The sequence below is a fragment of the Octopus bimaculoides genome, chromosome 2 (genome assembly GCF_046866305.1).
Source record: "Octopus bimaculoides isolate indiv1 chromosome 2, ASM4686630v1, whole genome shotgun sequence".
In the NCBI taxonomy this organism is placed as follows: domain Eukaryota; kingdom Metazoa; phylum Mollusca; class Cephalopoda; order Octopoda; family Octopodidae; genus Octopus; species Octopus bimaculoides.
Genome location: NC_142929.1, coordinates 112,734,079 through 112,755,153, shown reverse-complemented (window position 1 = coordinate 112,755,153; position 21,075 = coordinate 112,734,079). Strand labels below are relative to the sequence as shown.

At 35.2% G+C, this 21,075-nt stretch overlaps 1 protein-coding gene across 5 annotated transcripts in view; it reads left to right on the top strand.

The window, feature by feature from the left end:
• The window catches only part of LOC106867485 (dynamin-1), a 126,214-nt gene that overhangs the window by 36,135 nt on the left and 69,004 nt on the right, over nucleotides 1-21,075 (top strand). For all 5 annotated transcript variants that reach the window (XM_089347508.1, XM_014912368.3, XM_014912370.3 and 2 more), the window contains exons 2-8: nucleotides 7,194-7,267; nucleotides 14,151-14,300; nucleotides 17,419-17,622; nucleotides 19,239-19,337; nucleotides 20,293-20,401; nucleotides 20,610-20,804; nucleotides 20,905-21,040. In XM_089347508.1, coding sequence (XP_089203634.1) covers nucleotides 7,194-7,267; nucleotides 14,151-14,300; nucleotides 17,419-17,622; nucleotides 19,239-19,337; nucleotides 20,293-20,401; nucleotides 20,610-20,804; nucleotides 20,905-21,040 — 967 coding nt within the window. The remainder of the gene's footprint in view (nucleotides 1-7,193; nucleotides 7,268-14,150; nucleotides 14,301-17,418; nucleotides 17,623-19,238; nucleotides 19,338-20,292; nucleotides 20,402-20,609; nucleotides 20,805-20,904; nucleotides 21,041-21,075) is intronic.

Genomic DNA, 21,075 nt, shown 5'->3' with positions numbered 1-21,075 from the left:
CCCCCCCCCCCCAATTTTATTTTTGTGAAAAAAAGTGCATAAATTACATGGGTTTTTATGGTAGTAAGAAATTTTTTCCAAATAAACAGACTTTATTTTTGATTTTTGTGTGAACAAAATGCTGTGGAATGGCCCGTATGTGATTAAAAGTATCAGTAAAGAGTTCATTACAGTGTAGAAGGAATATCCTTTTTTTTCTGTAGGTTAGACTTCTGTATTAATCATGGACATCAACTGAAATTATTGAATAAGTGCCTGATCTTCCTAGATTTCTCTGTTTCCATACATCTTTTGGTATGTTTATAGTGAAAAGCACGAGAAGCATAATTTCTTAAAGTTATCAATTTAAGAGATGGATTAGAGAGGTGACAATCTAGGTATGCTGTGATGCAGTTTAGACTTTGCTATTGAATTGAAAGTGTGACAGAATTTGATAATTAAGCTTTGACATTTCACTGAGTGTAGGAAGAGAAATTGAGGATAGCAAAAGAGTAATAATATATGTTACAGAGACACAGTGCTGTGAGTTTAAGGTTCTAGGTTACAAATCCTGTAATCTGGAATTTAAATCTTACAACTACATTTAAGTTAGTATTTACATTTTACGTAGAGAATATCAAATTACTATCTAAAAATAATTATACAGTGAGAAAAAAAAAACAACAGTATTTGTCATTAGATAACTCTGGACATATTTGGTAGTGTTATGACCTCATCAGCAAACATAGGCCTTGCCTTACTTGCTGAAACAATTATAATATTAGTCGATCACTAATAATGTTTTTATTTCATTGCATAATTATTTCTAGTTGGTGTTTTGATAACCTCAGCATTACATATATTATTATACTTTAACTATTGGTTTTAAGGCTAATGGTGGCTGATTAATTTACTACTGTTGAACAAGTTTACTGTTTGCCCTGTGTGCCTGACTAACAAAACCAGTTTCACTCTTATTTCACAGTTGAATAATTAGCTATAGGAAGAGCATCCAGCAATGTTTGATCTGGTTCTCTGCCTTTTATCCATTTGGATTCATGAATAAAATATCACTGTAGAGTAGTGAATTAGTGGAATGCTAGAGTATCAACTGAAATGCTTTGTAACATTTGGATCAGTGTGTTCTGAGTTCGTATCCTGCTTTCTGTCACCAGGTATATATAAAAAGAGCGGTGATCATCTTGGGAAGTCTTTTGAGCAGTCTTTTAGCTGGTTGCTCCCAATGTCAACATACTAGCTGACAAGAGAGAATGCAAGGGATGTGCTCTCAATAAACAATGAATGAACATGTTATACATTAATCTTTGTATTTCATGTTATACATCATCATCATTTAATGTCTGTTTTCCATGCTGGCATGGGCTGGATGGTTTGACTGGTGCTGGTAAGGCCAGGGTCCACACCAGGCTTCATTGTCTATTCTGGTCTGGTTTCTATTGCTGAATGACCTTCCTAACATTAAAAGTCTGTCCTATACATTATGTACACTATCTAAGATAAATATAGTATCTCATACTTTAATGTACATATTGTATATGTAAGTGTATGTTGTATACTTATGTATATCTCCTATATGTTATATATATCTTACAATTTCATCTGTACACACCTTATGTACTTGTGTATGTGTATACACTTATATATAGACATATATGCATACATGTATATAAAGTTTAAAATAAGGTTATCATTTTAAAGCAAGTTTCATAACTATTTCACATTTACTCCCATAATTTAGCACCACACTATCAGTACTCAAATTTTTTGTGAAAGTCAAGTTGACTAAAGTTTTGCCTACCAGCTTGTTCAGTCAGTCTGGTTGAAGAAGCCAACTGAAAAAAATGTTGTAGTCCCAGTCAACCTCTCTCTCTCTCTCTCTCTCTCATACACACACACATGTATGTACATGCATGTGATTGTGTCTAATTACATCAAATTAAAATGATTTGATATAGATAGCCATATGTTGCACTCATATGTTATAATTTCTAAAGCTCATTCTGGCGAAACCTGTTGCATACTGGGTTACCACATTATGAATTTCACCAAATATTTCTCCTCCTTCTCCTCCTCCTCTGCCAAGCTAACCATTTATATAAACAGTTTACTAATACAGACTAACAGGACTACCTCACTAGATGACATATAAGTATCATATATAATTCATAATCACTTAACCACCAACAGATAAGATGTTCTACTAATGTCTAACACAGTTAAATATCATACTTAAATTTGATGAGAACAGATCCTAAGCATACGAATAGTAACTAGGTATCCACAAGTGCTGAACATTTTAGATATGAATTATATGTGTATGAACATCAGTCTGCTATATATATACTGCCTTTACTCCCGTATTACCATCTAACTGTCATATTTCCTTATATTGCTGGAGCCAAGTTACTCTGTTTCCTCATTAATGTATTTCTTCATTTCAATTCTGTTCCAACTTCGTGCTGTTGGATTTTGTTGTGATTTGTTACTGGCTGCCTTTGCTTCTGCTGTAGCAGGAGCTGCTGTCCTTTTGCTACTGCTGTATTTCTACTGTTGCATTATACTTCTCTACCTCCCCTACTCCTCTATCTGCCCCTGTTGCTTTATCTTGCCTTTGCTTCACTGCCCTCTCACCTTTCTTTTCCTCATCCTACTCATAGTATTTCCTTGTTACTTCATTCAATTTTTTTTCTTCGTTCTTTCACTCTTGTATTTTTTTCATCGTTCCTCTTTCTACATTCCCACCCTCATATCATTACAAATATTCTTACATATTTCCAATTATTTGGACACTGATTTGCTGAAATGTTGGAAGATAAATGCAAGCTGAAAATACAAAGTTTTAAATATTGATTTTCATAGGATATATGGGTCCATTTGTCCCATATTCAGAACTCTACTTTTTTCTTCAAATAGACCAGTTTTCAGTTTATTGATTTGTTTCTGCTTCACTTTGTATCCCATCACTCATTTCATTTCTCATTTCACCACTTTTGTGGTATGGAAGAAGTTTGAGAAGGTAAGAGCTGCTACATGTATTTAAAGCTGAAACTTGAAGACAAGTGTACTTATCAAAGCGATTCTCATGCTAAGCAGAATCCTTGAGAAACTTGTGTGTTTGTGTAATGAGTTAATGACTCTGGCACTTGGAGCTCTGGAGAACCAAATTGCAGAAAATGGTATATAAAGAGCTTTGAGTGAATATGGAGAGTCTGTTTCAAGGAGATTCATTTGATGGGCTAACCATATTTATTGGTTTTTGTATCAATAACTGAGACATATATTGTTTGATGAGATAAGGGTCATTACCCACAACCTTTCCAAGACCTCCTAAACTATTGAAGTCAATATGATTGAGATTGAATTTGGATTTGCTGTAAGTTGGGACATGTGCAAAGAAAGAATTCCAGAGGGTTACATTCTGAGTGAAACGATTGAATTAAGTATAGGGCCAAGTTAATTGTGTTGGAATGGTGAGAAAAGAACAGGTGAATACATTATTTGACTAAGGTACAGGTGGAATGCAGCTTAGCAGTTATAAAGAATTAATGTTACTCTCATAGATTTAATAAAGGTTTCAGTTTAAAATTCGAACAATGTTACCAAATATGTCAGGCATTTGAAGAAAGCCAGAAGGTACACTGATTGAAAGATAACAACCAAGGTAAAGATACTAGTCCGAATGCATCAGATTATAATAACAGAAATATTGTATGGTAGAAAAGATTTTTATGCGCATAATTAGAATAAGCATGAGATTATTCTTAGTCCCTTATTAAATTCTGTTATATTATTTCAGGTAGTAGACATAATCCATTACTGTTTAACACCACCACCTTGCCCTTGAGTACCTTTAATTTGATGCCCATTCTGCAAGTATTCAGGTCAGGTTTTCAATCTGAAGATGATTTCTTTTCATGAAACTTGGAAGTTCTGAAAAGTATCATGGGCACTGTCTTTCCTCCTCTTACTATATAAGCTATTATGACAAAGTTTGATTTATAAACATAGCTTATGGATTCCTGTCATTTAGTAAATACAGTAAATTATGAACTTTGTGCATAGAAAATGAAAATAAGAGACAAATGTGTTTATATGGCTGTGAGAAAAACGAGAGGTAAGGTGGAGAAAGAGTTGTTAATGAGAAAAAAATGTCTAAGAAAACAAAAGTAGGATTTTGAACATTTAGTCTATGGAATAAAGCTGTCATTTAATAACCACATTACTACATTACTTTGATAGACTTACTATCATGTATATTAGCTATCTTATTGCTTGCTGAGAGATTTCTCTATCTCTAATCTATCTCAGCTGTGTAGGCTATACTCAAAATTCTAGTTCCTTTCTGAAAGTGGTTGAATCTATTTATGTAGAGCCTACCACCCACTTGACTCACATTGATATCATTAACAAACACTTCTAATTACTCTGGCCTAATGTCTCTTCATTATCCTTCTTAAGTTCATCTTGTGTCTCTCTCTTTACATCTCACTCAACTCCCAACTACTACGACTACCAGCTGTTTGATTTGCCTTGTATTGTCTCTCTCTGATATCATCAATGACATCATTGCATACAACTCTTCTTGGTTCTTGAACACTTGTCATTGCCTCCATGAGGCCCAACGTTTGAAGATAATGCTTCACCATGTTTTCCTGGGTTGTTGACCTTAAAATAGTATTCTTCTGTCTTAGTCAGCAATGCAGATACATCAAGTATCCCTGCTTTCTGTGCATATGAGCTTGTAGAGCAGCATTGAGCAGAGAAGAATTGACCTCCAAGATCTGACCTTAAGTCTGGTGATGATCCCAACATTCTGCATGAGTCACTTGTTGGCATAAAAAAAAATTATATTCCCACCTCTGCACATGAAGGTTATGGAGGAATGGTATCAGGGTTGATGGGATGTAAACATGATGACTGAAATGAAATTGTCCAGATTGAACACTCCAGGAAAACCTATAAGTGTAAATTTTTACCATAACTACTTGCATACAATCTGACTCCCAGTAATATCCTTTGTGTGAATAAGTTAAATTTGTAGAAACATATCAGTGAAGCAATGTTTTATTTTTTCCATTGTAGGTATATTTTTAAAACATTCTGTAAAATAACCACAAATTTGTTAGGTACTGTATTTTTTATGGTTTTTGAGAAAAAGTGAGGGTATCCTGTAGCTCAAAAAGTTGATGTGATACAGAAAAACTGGGGTCATTTTTGGATTCAGAGGCCAAGTTAATCAGAAGCAGGTGTCAGATCTAACTAAAGGAAAATTGTGTTTTTCTCCTTCAGTGATATATGAATTGCAAAGCCAAACCTTCTCTTCCATTGACAGTCAAAATTAGGCTGTCAACTGTTCAAAATTCCTGAGGAGATAGTTTGGTTATGTAATTTAAATATAATTTGTGTTATGTAATCCCATATGTAATACATTATGAACAAGTAGCCATGCTATTGAAACATAGGTGACATAATTTGAATGAAACACTATTCATATTCTTTTATATTTACACTGCATGACATATACAAATGTTGCTACATTGTCAGAATTACAGAGTACCTAATATCATTTAACTAGTTAATATTGTACTGCTTGTTCTTTTGACTGGTTGATAACTGAGAATATCATTGGTATTCCTCAAGTATCCTGTTGGCCAAATACACTTGTTATGATTGCCACTATGATATACAGGGTGTCCCAAAAGTCACTGATGGGTTTCAATTTTTACTAACTTCCTTAACTTTACAAATAAATGCATGAAATTTTGATACAATATAGAGAACATAATGGGAATTAATATGCTTAAGTCAAATTTTGCAACACCACTACATCACATATGAAAAATGATACCGCTTAAATGGCAGCCATTTTTTGGCTTCACACATCTGTGCTCTTTCCAAAACTTGCACCATAATGCCCTCAAGAGTTTCAGAGCCCACCTCTCTGATTTCTCTGTTGATGGTCTCCTTCAGTTGCACCAGGGTCTCTGGTTTGTTAATGTAAACCCTCTTTTTCAGGTATCCCCACAGGAAAAAATCTTGGCTAGTCAAGTCTGTGGAACATGAAGGCAATTCAAAGTTGACCTCACACATGCAAGATAGGGTAACTGCTCATACCACAAGAGAAACAATGCAGTTGCTACAGCAGTACTTTGGAGAGAGAATGATCTCCTGCTATGGCAGTGTTAACTGGCCTTCACATTCCCCAGACTTGATAGCCCAGATTTTTTCTTGCAGGTATATCTGAAAGGGAGGGTTTATGTCAACAAACTGGAGACACTGGTGTAACTGAAGGAGAACATCAATAGAGAAATCAGAGATGTGCGGTCTGAAACTCTTGAGGGTGTTATGGTGCAAGCTTTGGAAAGAGCACGGGTGTGCTGCCATTCAAGCAATGTCATTTTTCATATGTGATGTAGTGGTGTTGCAAAATTTGACTTATGCATATTAATTTCCATTATGTCCTTTATATTGTATCAAAATTTCATGCATTTATTTGTAAAGTTAAAGAAGTTATTAAAAATTGAAAACCATCAGTGACTTTTGGGACACCCTGTATATGTATGTATGTATAAGCAGGTGCATCTATGTGGTTAAGAAATTTACTTTCCAATCACATGGTTTCAAATTCAATCTCAAGTATCTTCTATAACTTTTAGCTAACCAAAGCCTTATGAGTGGATTTAGTAGACAGAAACTAAAAAAAGCCTCTGTGTATGTGTGTGTTTGTATGATCACAACATCACATAATTGTTGTAAATGAAAGTCATTCATTTCCAGTATTCTGCATGAACATGTTGGGTTATGGGAGAATATTACTTTTCTTGAAACAGATAAGGGTTGGTGACAGGGAGGGTGTCTGACCATAAAAAAAATCTGCCTCTATAAATTTTGTCCAATCCTTACAAGCATGGAAACGTGAATGTTAGAACACTAATGATGTATATGTTTAGGTGTGTGTGTGTATGTGTGTGCGCGCATATGTGAGTGAGAATCATCGTTTTAATGGCTACTTTACCATGCTTGCATGGGTCAGACAGTTTATTGGGACAGATTTTCTGCAGCCAGATGCCCTTCCTTTTGCCTGCCCTTACCTGTTTTCATATCATAACTCTTTTATCTTTGATGAAACCTTTTACACTGTAAAAAATTATTTTTGTTCTTCATTGTAAAATTTTATTGTTCTACTTTTACAGAGATTTTTTACCCCGAGGGTCTGGAATTGTGACAAGACGGCCTCTTGTTTTACAGCTATTCAATAATAAAAATGGTAGGTATATGTTTATGGAATATTTCATTGAAGTAATTATAATAATGTAAATTGTTCATAAGTCACAAATGTAGGGTGAAATGTTATATCCAGAAACACAACATAATGCTTACAGTGAATTTGAACTCACAAACTGTGAAGAGGTTATGTAATGCTTCACAAGTTTATAAAGAACTAGTGTAATTCAAGAATATTTCCTTAACGATTAATTATATTTTTATAAAATTTTATATTCATTTGAGAAATACAATTCTCATTGCCATTATTTTTATCTTAAAATCCTACATGTCCTAAAGAATATAAGTTTAATCAGTAAAAAAAGTAGCTTGAATAAATGTTTCTAATGTTTCACAATATGAAAAACTTGATAAATTTATAATCATTGTATAGAATTACTGTAAAAATAAGCTGAGATTTTAGTATGATGCCTGAAATTTTAGTAGGACGGTTGGTTAGAATATGTTAAGCAAAATACTGTATATAGTTATTGATTATTACTAAATTTATACTGTGAAGTATTTGCTTGATGTTTAAAATGTGACACATTATACAGAGTTTTAGAGCTATATTGACTGACATAAGGATTGATGCCAGTTTTGTTTTAAGGAATTTAAATTTGATAGCTTTGATGAAATGGAATTTTGTACAAGTTTTCTTTGAATATCATCTGATATTGTCAGATGCAAAGGTTATTTTTTTGGCTTAGACTGATTTCTTTGATTATAGTTGTAAAATGTTGCAAAATCTAATTCTACAGAACAGTTTGAGTATTCATATTTTTTTTATTTTTCATTCATTTGTTCATATTTAAAAATATTTTCTGTACTTGAAAATAGTTCTTAATGTTTCTAATCTCAATAAAATATTTAATGGATTTTTTTTTTTTTAGAAATCCCATACTTCAACTTAAAAATTAACCTATCAGTATTTAGTATTAACATATTTAATATAAACAAAAAATACCATCAAACTTAACCCAGATACCCTGTATATACATATCTATAAATATGTACAGAGGCAATGTGGCTGATGCCTGTGTTGTGTGACTAGCTCTTGTGCTGGTGGCACGTAAAAAGCACCTTTCAAGCATTGGGCCTCACAGAGGTAATGACAAATGACCAAGACCTTCAGCAATAGGCCATGCTTGAGTAGAAGACCCAACAAATAAAGTGAAATCATAGTCATGATGGATACTGGTGTCACTGCTGGCACCTGTGCCGGTGGCACATAAAAGCGACCATTACACTCTTGGAGTGGTTGGCATTAGGAAGGGCATCCAGCTGTAGAAACCATGCCAAATCAGACGGGAGTCTGATGTAGCCCCTCAGTTTGCCAGCTCTGGTGAAAGCGTCCAATCCATACCAGCATGGACAACAGATGTTAAATGATGATGATGATGAATGTAATGATCATTAAAAAGCTTACTAAGAATAATTATGCAGTGTAGATAAAGCAAAATTATTCAAAGGAGTTGAAAAAATAAAAATATTAAACAAATTTATTGCAGTTTATTTAATAGTTTTGGGAAATGGTGACAAAACCTAGCCTTTTACATCTTCAAACATCTGATTAGTCATATGATGTCTGACGTATTACATATGGTTGCACAGTTTTCTATTCTTTCTCTTTTTCCCTCTTGCTACACCTTTCTCCTGTCCATTTCTATCAAGCTTTTATGGCTCTAATGGAAACAACCTATCTACAAAGGCACTTTTTGGGAAAAGTAAAAAAGGTAAAGACCCATTTTGGTCATGAATGACTATGGGATTGCACCTAGAAAGTTACCCTCCAAGGTACAAGTCCAAGCAAGGTTGTTTATGGAAGACCTGTAGTTGCCCATGCATACTTCCTTCTCTGTGTCACCGATGTTATTCAAAGGAAAGGCAAAGGCGATACAGCTTGGCATCAGTGACATTGCAAACTCATTTCTACAGCTGAGTGAACTGGAGCAACGTAAAATAAAGTGTCTTGCTCAAGAACACAATACACAGCCCAGTCTGGGAATTGAACAGACTACCTCATGATTGTGAGCCCAAACTCTAACCACTGAATCATGTGCCTTCACTTTGGAAAAGTATAATATAATAATAATACCAACAACAACGACAATGATGATAGTAATTGCATTTCCCTTCTGCTCTATCTCCCACATTCCTTTTGCTCTCTTGCAAATCTATCTGCCCAGTCCTATGCAGTCCTCTGTACTACTTCACCCACAATGTGTTCAAGCTAAATTTAACAGTTTGCATAAAAAGAAAAGAAAACACAACACCTCATCCAAAAATAGAATTATTTTTAAAATTAAAGAAACAAGAACTAGATTATGCCTAGGAGATAACAGTTTACTTAAAATAGTTGTCCTCAGCTTCCACAATGACCTCAAGACAGCTTTGGTACCTGGCATATGCATTCCTCACTGTGTCCAAGGAATGAATTTTGAACACCTCCTTGATCTAACCACACCCCATACGTAGTAATCCATAGGATTACAATTGGGAGGATTAGGAAGCCAGAAATTGGGGCTGGTGAAGTTGTAGAAATTCTCTGACAACCACTTCTGACTCTTTTCAGAGGTCTGGCAAGGAATCAAATCCTGCTATCACACATATGGCCTTCCAGCAGTAACCATTCCCAGCTGGGGATTGACTGCAGTCTCCAGCAACTTTGCATAACTGACTGAATTGAGCCTAAGGCCCTGTTCAAAGTTGTGGGAATGAATTCTAGTGTGTCCATTCCTGCTAACCACAACTTCATAGTCTCTATTGCACCCTTTTTGTGTCACATCTTGCAGCCTTTATAGTGTTCACAGAGCATTGAACAGCAGTCATGATGTTGACATTTTGATAGATTGAATCATCATGATGCCTGTGCCAAGTTCTACTGTCTTCTTTGGCATGGCTTCCATAGCTAGTTCCCCTTCCTAATGCCAACCACATTACAGAGTGTAATGTTCCCCTTCCTAATGCCAACTACATTACAGAGTGTGCTGGGTACTTTTTATGTAGCTCTTTATGAATATTCAGATGCCCCCCCCCCAGTCCTCCATGCCAGCTAACTTTTTCTCAACTACAACTTGAATCTTTATGTTCTCCAACATTGTTGAGTGTTCACCATTATGTCAATCAGTTCTTGAAAAAAGAGACATAAAAAAAACCCATCAAATTTAGTTCCTACCCTCTGTATATACACATACCTCTAACACATCTTTACTGTCTTCTCTCTCTTGCTCTCCTTCTCGTCTCTTTCCAGCTGAGGTAGCTATGTATTTCTTCTACTGCAAGCCATCTATTTCTGCCTCTCGTCACCTGGCAAAACGCTGTCCCCTCAGGACTACCCTTGCCTCAGTTGAGGGATCTTGTTTTGCAACTTACTTGGTGACCTCTCTGTGCTGATGCTACATAAAAAGTACCCAGTACACTCTGTAATGTGGTTGGTATTAGGAAGGGGAACTAGACATAGAAACCATACCAAAGATGACAGTAGAGCTTGGCACAGTCTTCTGGCTTACCAGCTCTTATCAAACCATCCAACCCATGCCAGAGTGGAAAACTGGCCTTGATGATGGTGTTGGTGATGATGATGAGTAATAATAAAATGTATGAAGGAAAAATGACATATTAGCATGCAGAATCTGAGGGATTTGGCTTTAAGATACTTAGTAACCTATGGGAGATATTAAATTTTGACTATTCCAGTACTGTCAATTGCAACCTTCACAATACAAATACAAAAATACAAAATATATTAAAATCTTTACAAACAATAAGACAACAGACTCACAATTTATGGAATACATTGGGAAATAATTGTAAAAAGAATGTACCCACTGAACAGTCACAAAATAATAAATAAGTTTATACACCCCACCTCCAGTGTTAAGGAAAATGTTCAACTGGTGGTAGAAGCTATCTTTGATAAATTTGATTTGTTAATAATCTCATGTAGTCTATAACAAAAATTAGTTTGGGTTTTAGTAAGGCTTACCAAAATGACTAGTAGACTAGTCTGAGACAGAACCAGATTGATCCAGTACCTCTTTCTTGGTGAATAGGTAGAGGCATATGTGGAATAAATTGTTCATTTAAGATCAGCAATACAATTCCAGCATTATAGATTGTCTCTTGAAAAAGTCATCTCTTTAATCTTGAAATCAATGCATTCAGAACATTCCTCTCTCCTTTTCTTGTTAGTCCTAGTCTGTCTTCTCTTATGAATCCTATATAAAAGAGCAATACATCACCATTTGAATTACTTCTGTGCTACTGTAGGTAGTGACTTCATACTTATATATATATATATATATATATATATATATATATATCACTAGTCGTTGCCTCGGTAAGGCCTAATGTTCGAAGGTCATGCTTCACCACCTCATGCTGTGTGTGAGAAGACCTGGCAAGACAAGTGAGACCATATCCTGTGGCCTTTACCAGGGGTGTAGCCAGCCCACTTATGCGTACCTTTCCTTCATTGGACACAAATCCCTGCTTGCGAAGACCTGTTGAGGCAAGTGAAATCGAAATCGAACCAAATTTGACGACTGGCACCCATGCCAACCTTCCTTCATTGAACACTAAACTCTGCTTGCGAAGACCTGTTGGGGCAAGTGAAATCGTAACGGAACCAAATTCGATGACTGGCACCAGTGGTCTGGCTTTTGTGCTGGTGGCATGTAAAAGGCACCATTTGAGCGCGATCGTTACCAGTGTCGCCTTACTGGTACTTTTGCTGGTGGCATGTGAAAAACAACATTTGAGCGAGGGCGTTGTCAGTGCCGTTGGACTGGTTCCTGTGCAGGTGGCATGTAAAAACATAATTTGAGCGTGGCCGTTGCCAGTACCGCCAGACTGGCCCTCGTGCCGGTGGCACGTAAAAGCACTCACTACACTCTTGGAGTGGTTGGCATTAGGAAGGGCATCCAGCTGTAGAAACTCTGCCAGATCAGATTGGAACCTGGTGCAGCCATCGGGTATGCCAGTCCTCAGTCAAATCGTCCAACCCATGGAAAGCGGACGTTAAACGATGGTGATCAGTACCGCCTGATTGGCCTTTGTGCCGGTGGCACATAAAAGCACCCACTACACTCTCTGACTGGTTGGCGTTAGGAAGGGCCAAATCAGATTGCAGCCTGGTGTAGCCATCTGGTTTCACCAGTCCTCAGTCAAATCGTCCAACCCATGCTAGCATGGAAAGCGGACGTTAAATGATGATGATGATGAGGTAGCAGTAACAATAAGAATAATATCTTACTTGGCTACCTAGTTCAAACTATAGAGGTGATAGTAATGGTAAGATTATATAATAACTTTTCTATTCAGCTGTTTGGCTTGTAGATCAACGTTTCAAAATCACTACAAGTATGTTTCTGAACAGAAACCTTTGTTATCATAGTCCACCTAGCAGTTAGAAATGGGTACCAGATCATATGAAAATGTTACATACAACAGACTAGTATCCTATACCAGAGGTAATTTATCTCTCATCTGCTTAAGACTGCAAAATCAGAGCTAAGCCTTGGTTTTGAAAAGCCCCACCAGAGCTTATAAGGTATTTGCATACTGACAGTGTAACCATGCTTAGTTCAAAAAGTATTGTTGGATTTAAAAGTAGGTTAATGAGGAATTAACAATTTAAGTACATCTATTGTAATGGTTCGCATAAAAGTAATAAGTTTTGTTAGCTAGAGGAATTAATTATTTCTAGAGCTGGAATAAATTACAGAACAAAATAAATGGCAGCAGTTTTAGAAGCATTTTAAAAAATTTATTTAAAATGACAAAGTAAATTTTCAGTCTGACTCCACCTCCCCAAATAAAACAAACAGTGATGTTCTGTTTCTTTGGCAGTGAAAAATACTCAATGAAAACTAAAGTCTACCAAAATTCCTAGAGTATAATTTATTATATCATTGGATAGACTAAAATACAGTTTTAATGCAACACAGTTTATAAAATGACTAATTTTACTAACTCATTAATGTTTAAGGTCTTTGGTTGATGTATGTGACCGATGACTCGTTAGTTTTGACAAATTGTACAGAAAGTACTGTAATGTGGAAGGATGATTAAATCCTGTTGTATCATCATTTAGCGTCCACTTTCCATGCTGGCATGAGTTAAGTGGTTTGGCTGGAACTGGTAAGCCAGAGAGCTGCACCACATTCCATTGGTATGATCTCTATGGCTGGATGCCCTTCCTAATGCCAACCACTCCTAGAGTGTAGTGGGTGCCTTTAACATGTCACCAGTACAAGAGATAGATGTGCCTGGAGAAATTCTTGTTTGATAAAAATAGGCATTAAAAAGATGTATAATTTTGAAAAAAAGAAGACCTATCCTTATTTGATAAATTAAAATTCTGCATTTTGTAGTGAAGGGATTCAATTTATGAAGTCTTCACTTCATTCACATGATACATGTATAGCTGGTCAGAACTGATTAACCCATCTCATATCAATCTTCTTGAAACAACTTCCCATTCTCTTTAATAAAACCTCTCAGCTGGTTACAATTATATTAAAACATTCTGAAAATGTTAATTTATTAAATTCAACCAAATTTTTGATTATGTTCAAGATTAATTGAAAACTTATATGCTTTAGAAATATGGTCACAAAAGAGCTAATCATGCAGAAGTAATGATAATATCTCGTTCATTTCTCCATTTTATATTACGTCCTGATGATTCTACGCCCAAAATGAATATATCTTGGTCATCATCATTGTTATGATCAAAATATATTCATTTCAGAGGGAAATCATGAATATATTTATTTATTTATGTGTTTCAGCCAAGTGGCTGCGGTCATGCTGGTATTTTATTAAAATATTTTTACTTTCGTGAAAATTAGAAATTATTTTGCATTTGAAATTTATTTCAGAATATGCTGAGTTTGTTCATTGTAAAGGAAAAAAATTCACTGATTTTGACCTGGTTCGCAAGGAAATTGAAGATGAAACTGATCGTGCTACTGGCAGCAACAAAGGAATTAGTAATATCCCAATTAATCTTAGAGTATTTTCCCCACATGGTAAGTAGACATCAATATAAATCAAATTTAATTTAAAGTTGTAACCTACGTTGTACTTTGTGCTGAGGTCAGATGTTAATGGGATTAAAGTTTGACATATATTACTCAAAATCTTCTGATCCTTTTCTTGTAAATTCATGTATCTCAATACACTTCAAACCTCTCCAACTACCATATGTTATTTGACCCTCTATCATCTTGCCATTAGAACATCTCATCCTACCTCTCACATCCTTCATGTTGTCAATGTACATTGACTTCAGTGATAAAAGAGGTCAACTTGTTTATTGTTGTGAAATGTCTGCATAGCCTAGTATCATCATCCACTCATTTTTGATCAGTGCACTAATTCTTTAAACATTCTTGACTTTTTGCTCTCCTCTAAACCAAGCCTTTATCCATCACACAGATTATCTGACCACTCCTAATAAAAAGTCAAGTACTTCATCTGTTCCTTCTGAACAACACACTCCTGCTCACATTCCGTCTGGTACTGATTTCAGCTCATTCATTGTAGTTCTGTTGCTTTAGCAGCAAAAATGCTTCATCTCTGAGATTGCTAAGCAACAGACTAAAGCCATATCCTTAGTTTTATACCTCCGCACCCCAGGTAGTTTATATGCAGCTAGAAGGCATGCAATACCAATGACTAGATAATTACCACTTCACGATAACTATTAAGAAAGTAAAGGGAACCAAATTGTTTTGCCTTCCAAACTGCAGCCAAACATCCAGGTCCCTTGTCTCGTAAGCCAGTGCTCTGCAACCTTTTTTCACTTGCAGTACACTTATATTCTTTTCAAAATTCAGTAGCACACCTGAACTAAAAATATAACTAAAAGTATAAGGGAAAAAGTTATATTCAGGTTACACTGCAGCACACCTAGTATTGTCTCATGGCACTGGAGCACTGTTCTAAACTGCAACCAGTCTTTCTGATCTGTTACTAATAATGTCTCTTAACTTTTCCAGAATCCTTCTACCTACTACTCAACATAAATAAATCTGTAATGATTCTGCTGATAAAGCCACTCTGCTTGCTACTTGCATTGCTTTCAATTACACTCACGCATACACACATAATACTTTTCTACTCTATGTAACTCAGCAATTGTACAATCACTCTAGTTCAACAAGGCAACTGGTTCCTGACCATCTCTATTCAGTTACCTTCAAATGATGTACTCCATAATAAGCTTCTGGTTTTGGCAAATTCTGCTATCTTGCTCCCTACAGGGATCTGTCTCAACTCATACATGATCTTTACACAGAGGACAACTTCTCTGACTGTGCCAATCACGACCTATTGCCTTTATTTCTAACATCTGTAAAATGATTAAGACTGTGCCTTTATTACATTAACTCCCTTCCTTTTCTTTGAGTACCTAGTGCAGTTTCTGTAGTGCATGATAACTCTCAAGAACTTTCTCAAACATATGGTTGTTGCCCTTTGCATCAGAATATCCATTGACTGATGTCTAGCATGAGAATGTCCAGGCTAAATTGCTCACCTACAGGCCCTATCAGTCTCTCATTTATCAACTTTGGTGTACAATATGCTTTGGTTGTGTCTCCTATATTCTGCCTTCTGCATGTTAAAAACCTACATAACATATTCCTATGATGTTGATATCAGCCATCTTTTCTCCTTAAGCTTCCATAACATATAACTGGGACATCTCATGCTAGACTTACACTGTTTCCATTTATAGAGACTTTAAAAGCATCCTTCAATGAAATCATGGCTGCTTAGTCTTCTTTCAGCAGCACTAAAACATAATTGCTACACATATCAACAGAACAATTTCGTATGTGTCTTCCCTATGCATTAAAATTCATACACACAATTAATATAGTTGAAAACCCTTTATCTGAAATTCCAAAATCTGAAAACCTCTAAAATCTAAAAGTTTTTTTGACTGCTGATATGATCAAGTACAGCTGTTGTGTGCTCTTATGACATGTACCCTCTTTTTCAAATTCCTCGAACCTGATATAGTTGAAATGTGTTGGGCTGCATTTAGCTTCAAATTTGTAAGCATTGATCATCATATTTTGTTTTTCTGTACAGTAAGCACAAAACTTTTTTTTACATAGATCTGAATTTCACCTCAATGTATAGGTGTAACATGACTAGTATCATTATTTGTATATTATTAAAAAAAAATAAATGCTGACTTGTTTCAGTTTTTATTTTATTAACCTTTAATCATGTTCAATGCTTTTTTGTATGTAATACATGTATAGTAAAAAATAAAATACTACCAGTTTATGTGTATTGTAACCTTTTAATCAAATCATGACAATGTAGGTAGAGTCTGATATCTTACCTTTCTAATTGTATTATGTATAAAAAAAATTATCAAAAATTTATATAAACTACATGTAATGCATGTGTATATGCTATATTATGACATGCAAATGGGTTTGGATTTGGGTCCTATCCGCAATCTGTGCCATTTTATAGATGCAAAAATAAAAATATTCCAAAATCCACAGCACTTTTAGTTCCAGGAATTTTGGATAAGGGATTCTCGATTGTACTTACAAAATAGTTATAAATGCTAGACTTCATAATATCAAGCATTTTTATGGTAACACCACATATATAACATGACCAGATCTTAGATCCAGACTTAGATGTTAGATCCAGACGGTATTGCTGCCTTGACCATTTACTGACTATCTCTGAAACTCAAATGTGGTCACTTACATTGGAATACTAGGTTATGTAAGAGATTAGTCCTAAATTTCAAATAATGAAGTATATAGTAAAATTAACGTTTCTATAATATGAAATTTATATAAGAAACTCTTGGTAGCTTGTCATGTTCATTTTTGTTGTTCTTTTTACCATTGTTCTTAAACATTTTAATTTTCTGTAATTTTAAGATCCTTAATGTAACTGAATTAATAGTGGTATTAGTTCATATTAATTCTAATGTCTTTAAATATTTAAGTTTATTCAGTTGTACTATATTTTATTTCTATATTTTTTTTTTTTTTACCTATTTCTGCATCCTGTGTATCTCTTATCCCTTGCTCCTGTTCATTTCTTCTACTTTCTGCCCATTTTTTAATTCTATTCATATTTGGTTTATGATTTTTATAATTTCAGTTCTCAATCTGACCTTGATTGATTTACCTGGTATGACTAAAGTGGCTGTTGGGGACCAGCCCGCTGATATTGAACAACAAATTAGAAGTATGCTCTTAGAATTTATACAAAAAGAAAATTGTCTCATTCTTGCGGTATCACCAGCCAACTCAGATCTTGCAAATTCTGATGCTCTCAAAATTGCTAAAGAAGTAGATCTACAAGGTAAGTTTTATCCTATCAATGTTGATACAAGTTTAAGAATTGGCAGGTTTAAGAATTGGCATCCAAAATTTTAAGAATATGTTGATATTTTATTAAAATATTTCTACTTTCATGAAAGTATTAATTAATTAGCAGGTTTTGGATGGTAATTAAAGCCTAACATTTCTCTTTTGCAACATTGTAAAAGGGTTTTGGCTTCCTGTAGTTACTAAGTTGTGGTTTCTCAATGGTTTAAAAAAAAAAAAAAGGTAAAACATCACCTTTTATTCTTTAGCACCCCTCAGTCATGTATTCATCATTAACATTATCATTAGTTTTACTTCTGCTTTTCTATGCTGGCATGAATTGGTTGGGACTATTTTGTAACAGTATTTTACAGCCAGACACCCTTCATGTAACTAACCTTTTTTAAATTTTTTTTTTTAATTAAAGACTGTAAATGCACTGAATGTTCATTCAGAATATTAAGATTATTTCTGATGAAGATCACTAGAGCTAATGTAGTAAATAGTCTTTAGAGAGATAGAATTAGTTTAGACTCACTTTCATTGACTCTGAACAACAGCCACAAGGGGTTTATGACAATGTCTCCTCCTCTCTTCATGCAGTTTCCTGTGTTCAGTTTCAAAGCACTCTACTCTAGTACTACACATGGACCTCCATGCCTTCCAATTTTCAGCCAACGGATTGGGAGGAACACCACATAAAATGAGAGACTGCTTAAGGTTATCATGAAAATGAAGTTTTGGACATCCATGAGGCCTACTTCTAATCTCAATCTTGCTGAAGGGGACTATCTTTAGGAGCTAGTTACCTGGCATTTGAATCACATAGCCAACCCAATGGAGATACTCCATCAGAACAACTTGGCCTCTGCATCTTTTAGGAAACTCAGTGAACAAGTTTTTCAGAACAAGAACCTTACAGCAAGTATAAAAATCTCTGTTTATTGAGCTGTCCATGTATCCACCAGATTGGCACCAGATCAAACAACTGAAATTATCTCATATCTGATTTCTCCAAAGTATTTTCCAGTCTCATGTGGAAGGACAGGGTTCCTCATACTGAAATCCTCCTGATGGCTGGGATGTACAGCATTAGGAATCCCTATCTGATACATGTTTCAGCATCATAAATGAGTAGCTACTAATAGGACAGTCAGTCAGTTGTAAAAATAATTGTTTTAACAGTATTTAAATATCCAGATCTGCAGCTGTGAGATGAAAGTGTTGTACTTCTGACTATTATAGCCATTGTGCTGTAGCTCCTGCGCAAAATATATAACTCATACCTCTGCTTGCTTTAATTTGCTTTGTTGATCATAAAATAGGTTCCATTCCTACTTCAGACGGGTATTTAATTGTAAAAACAATTGCTCTAATTGATAAACTATCACATTGCAAAATGTACATGCATATGTGTGTGTGTGTAGGTAAAATTTCATTGTTTCAACAGTCATTTTGCCTTGGTAGAAAAAATTTATTGGCTACTGCCCTGGAGTTATTATATAATCAAAAGTGGAATGTAAAGAAACACAGTGAAAGATAACAGCACCAACAATAAGTGTTTGAGCTTTTTCTCAGTTTAATCGTTTTTTTTTTTTTTTCCCTTTTCAGGGGTTCGAACTATTGGAGTGATTACCAAATTAGATTTGATGGATGAAGGCACTGATGCTCGTGACATACTTGAAAACCGTACATTACCACTTCGTCGAGGTTTGTTCCTTTAAATGAGTTTTCTCTCTCTCTCCATAATTTAGATTTATTATGATTGAACTGGTATGGAGTTTTTCTGGCATAATAATGATATAAAATGATGTAAATTGGCACAGGCATGGCTATGCAGTTAAGAAGTTCACTTCATAACTGTGTGATTTTTGTGGTTCAATCCCACTATGGGACAAATTGAGCAAATGTCTTCTACTAAAGTCTTGTCTTCACCTGTACTTTGTAAGTGGAAGTTGTGAGATTGAAGCCCTGAAAATACCTGTTATATATTTGTGTGTGTGTGTGTGTATGCCCGCATATAATGCTTGCTTGTGCATATGCATATCTTTTGCTGAGTATATCAACTAAAAGCTCAGTGCTTTATGACTGAAATCCCTTGAGTTACAAGCACTCCCTTGTCACTCTTGCTACTAGAAATGCAGAGTGGCCTGTTTTAAGCATATGACCAAAACTGTTGTTGTTCACCAGTTACAATATAAAATTAAAAAATAGAGACTATTTTACCTTAGTAAGTGTAAAGGATTTCTGCTTTATACACAACATGTGGAGCACTAAGCACACCATCTGAGCCTGACATGAAAAACAACATTCGAGTGAGGTCGTTGCCAGTGCCGCTGGACTGGCTCCTGTGCAGGTAGCATGTAAAAAACACCATTTGAGCGTGGCCGTTGCCAGTACTGCCTGACTGGCCCTCGTGCCAGTGGCACGTAAAAGCACCCACTACACTCTTGGAGTGGTTGGCGTTAGGAAAGGCATCCAGCTGTAGAAACTCTGCCAGATCAGATTGGAGCCTGGTGCAGCCTTCTGGCTCGCCAGTCCTCGGTCAAACCGTCCAACCCATGCCATGCCAGCATGGAAAGTGGACGTTGAACGATGATGATGATGTTGATGATGATGTGTCTATATTAAAATTGATAATTTATTTTATTCATTGCTTCACAAGGTTACATTGGAGTTGTAAACAGGAGCCAAAAAGACATTGATGGCAAAAAAGATATCCGAGCAGCACTTGCTGCAGAAAGAAAATTCTTTCTTAGCCATCCATCTTACAGGTAGATATCTGATTACTATCGCATGCTTCTATTACATTTTTGTTTTAAAACTTTTTCTCTATTTTCTCTTATTATTTATTGCATAGTTTAATCATTTGGATAATCATTGTCCTCTTATTTACTGTTATTATTTCTAAATTGCTATACTGATATTGATGTGTTCTTAGTATATTACTTTAATTTTAATGTTTTATCTCTCTTTTAAAAGGCATATGGCTGATAGAATGGGAACTCCTTATCTTCAGCGTGTCCTTAACCAACAGTTGACTAATCATATAAGAGACACTTTACCTGCTCTTCGCAACAAGCTACAGTCTCAGTTACTTTCGATGGAGAAAGAAGTCGAAGAATATAGAAATTTCCGCCCAGATGATCCTGGGCGGAAAACCAAGGCTATGCTCACGTTAGTATATAGATTTCTTGCCATTAGAGAATTAAAGAAAAATTTATTTCTACTTTCTTATTCAGCACAACGTTTTATCTTTATATGTTTTATATTATAGAATGGTACAGCAATTTTCAGTGGATTTTGATAAAAATATAGAAGGAACTGGCTCCGAAATTAATGTCATAGAGTTATCAGGAGGAGCCAAAATTAACCGAATTTTCCATGAGCGGTTTCCATTTGAACTTGTTAAGGTAAATTATTCCCTATTTAATTTAATTTTAGTTTA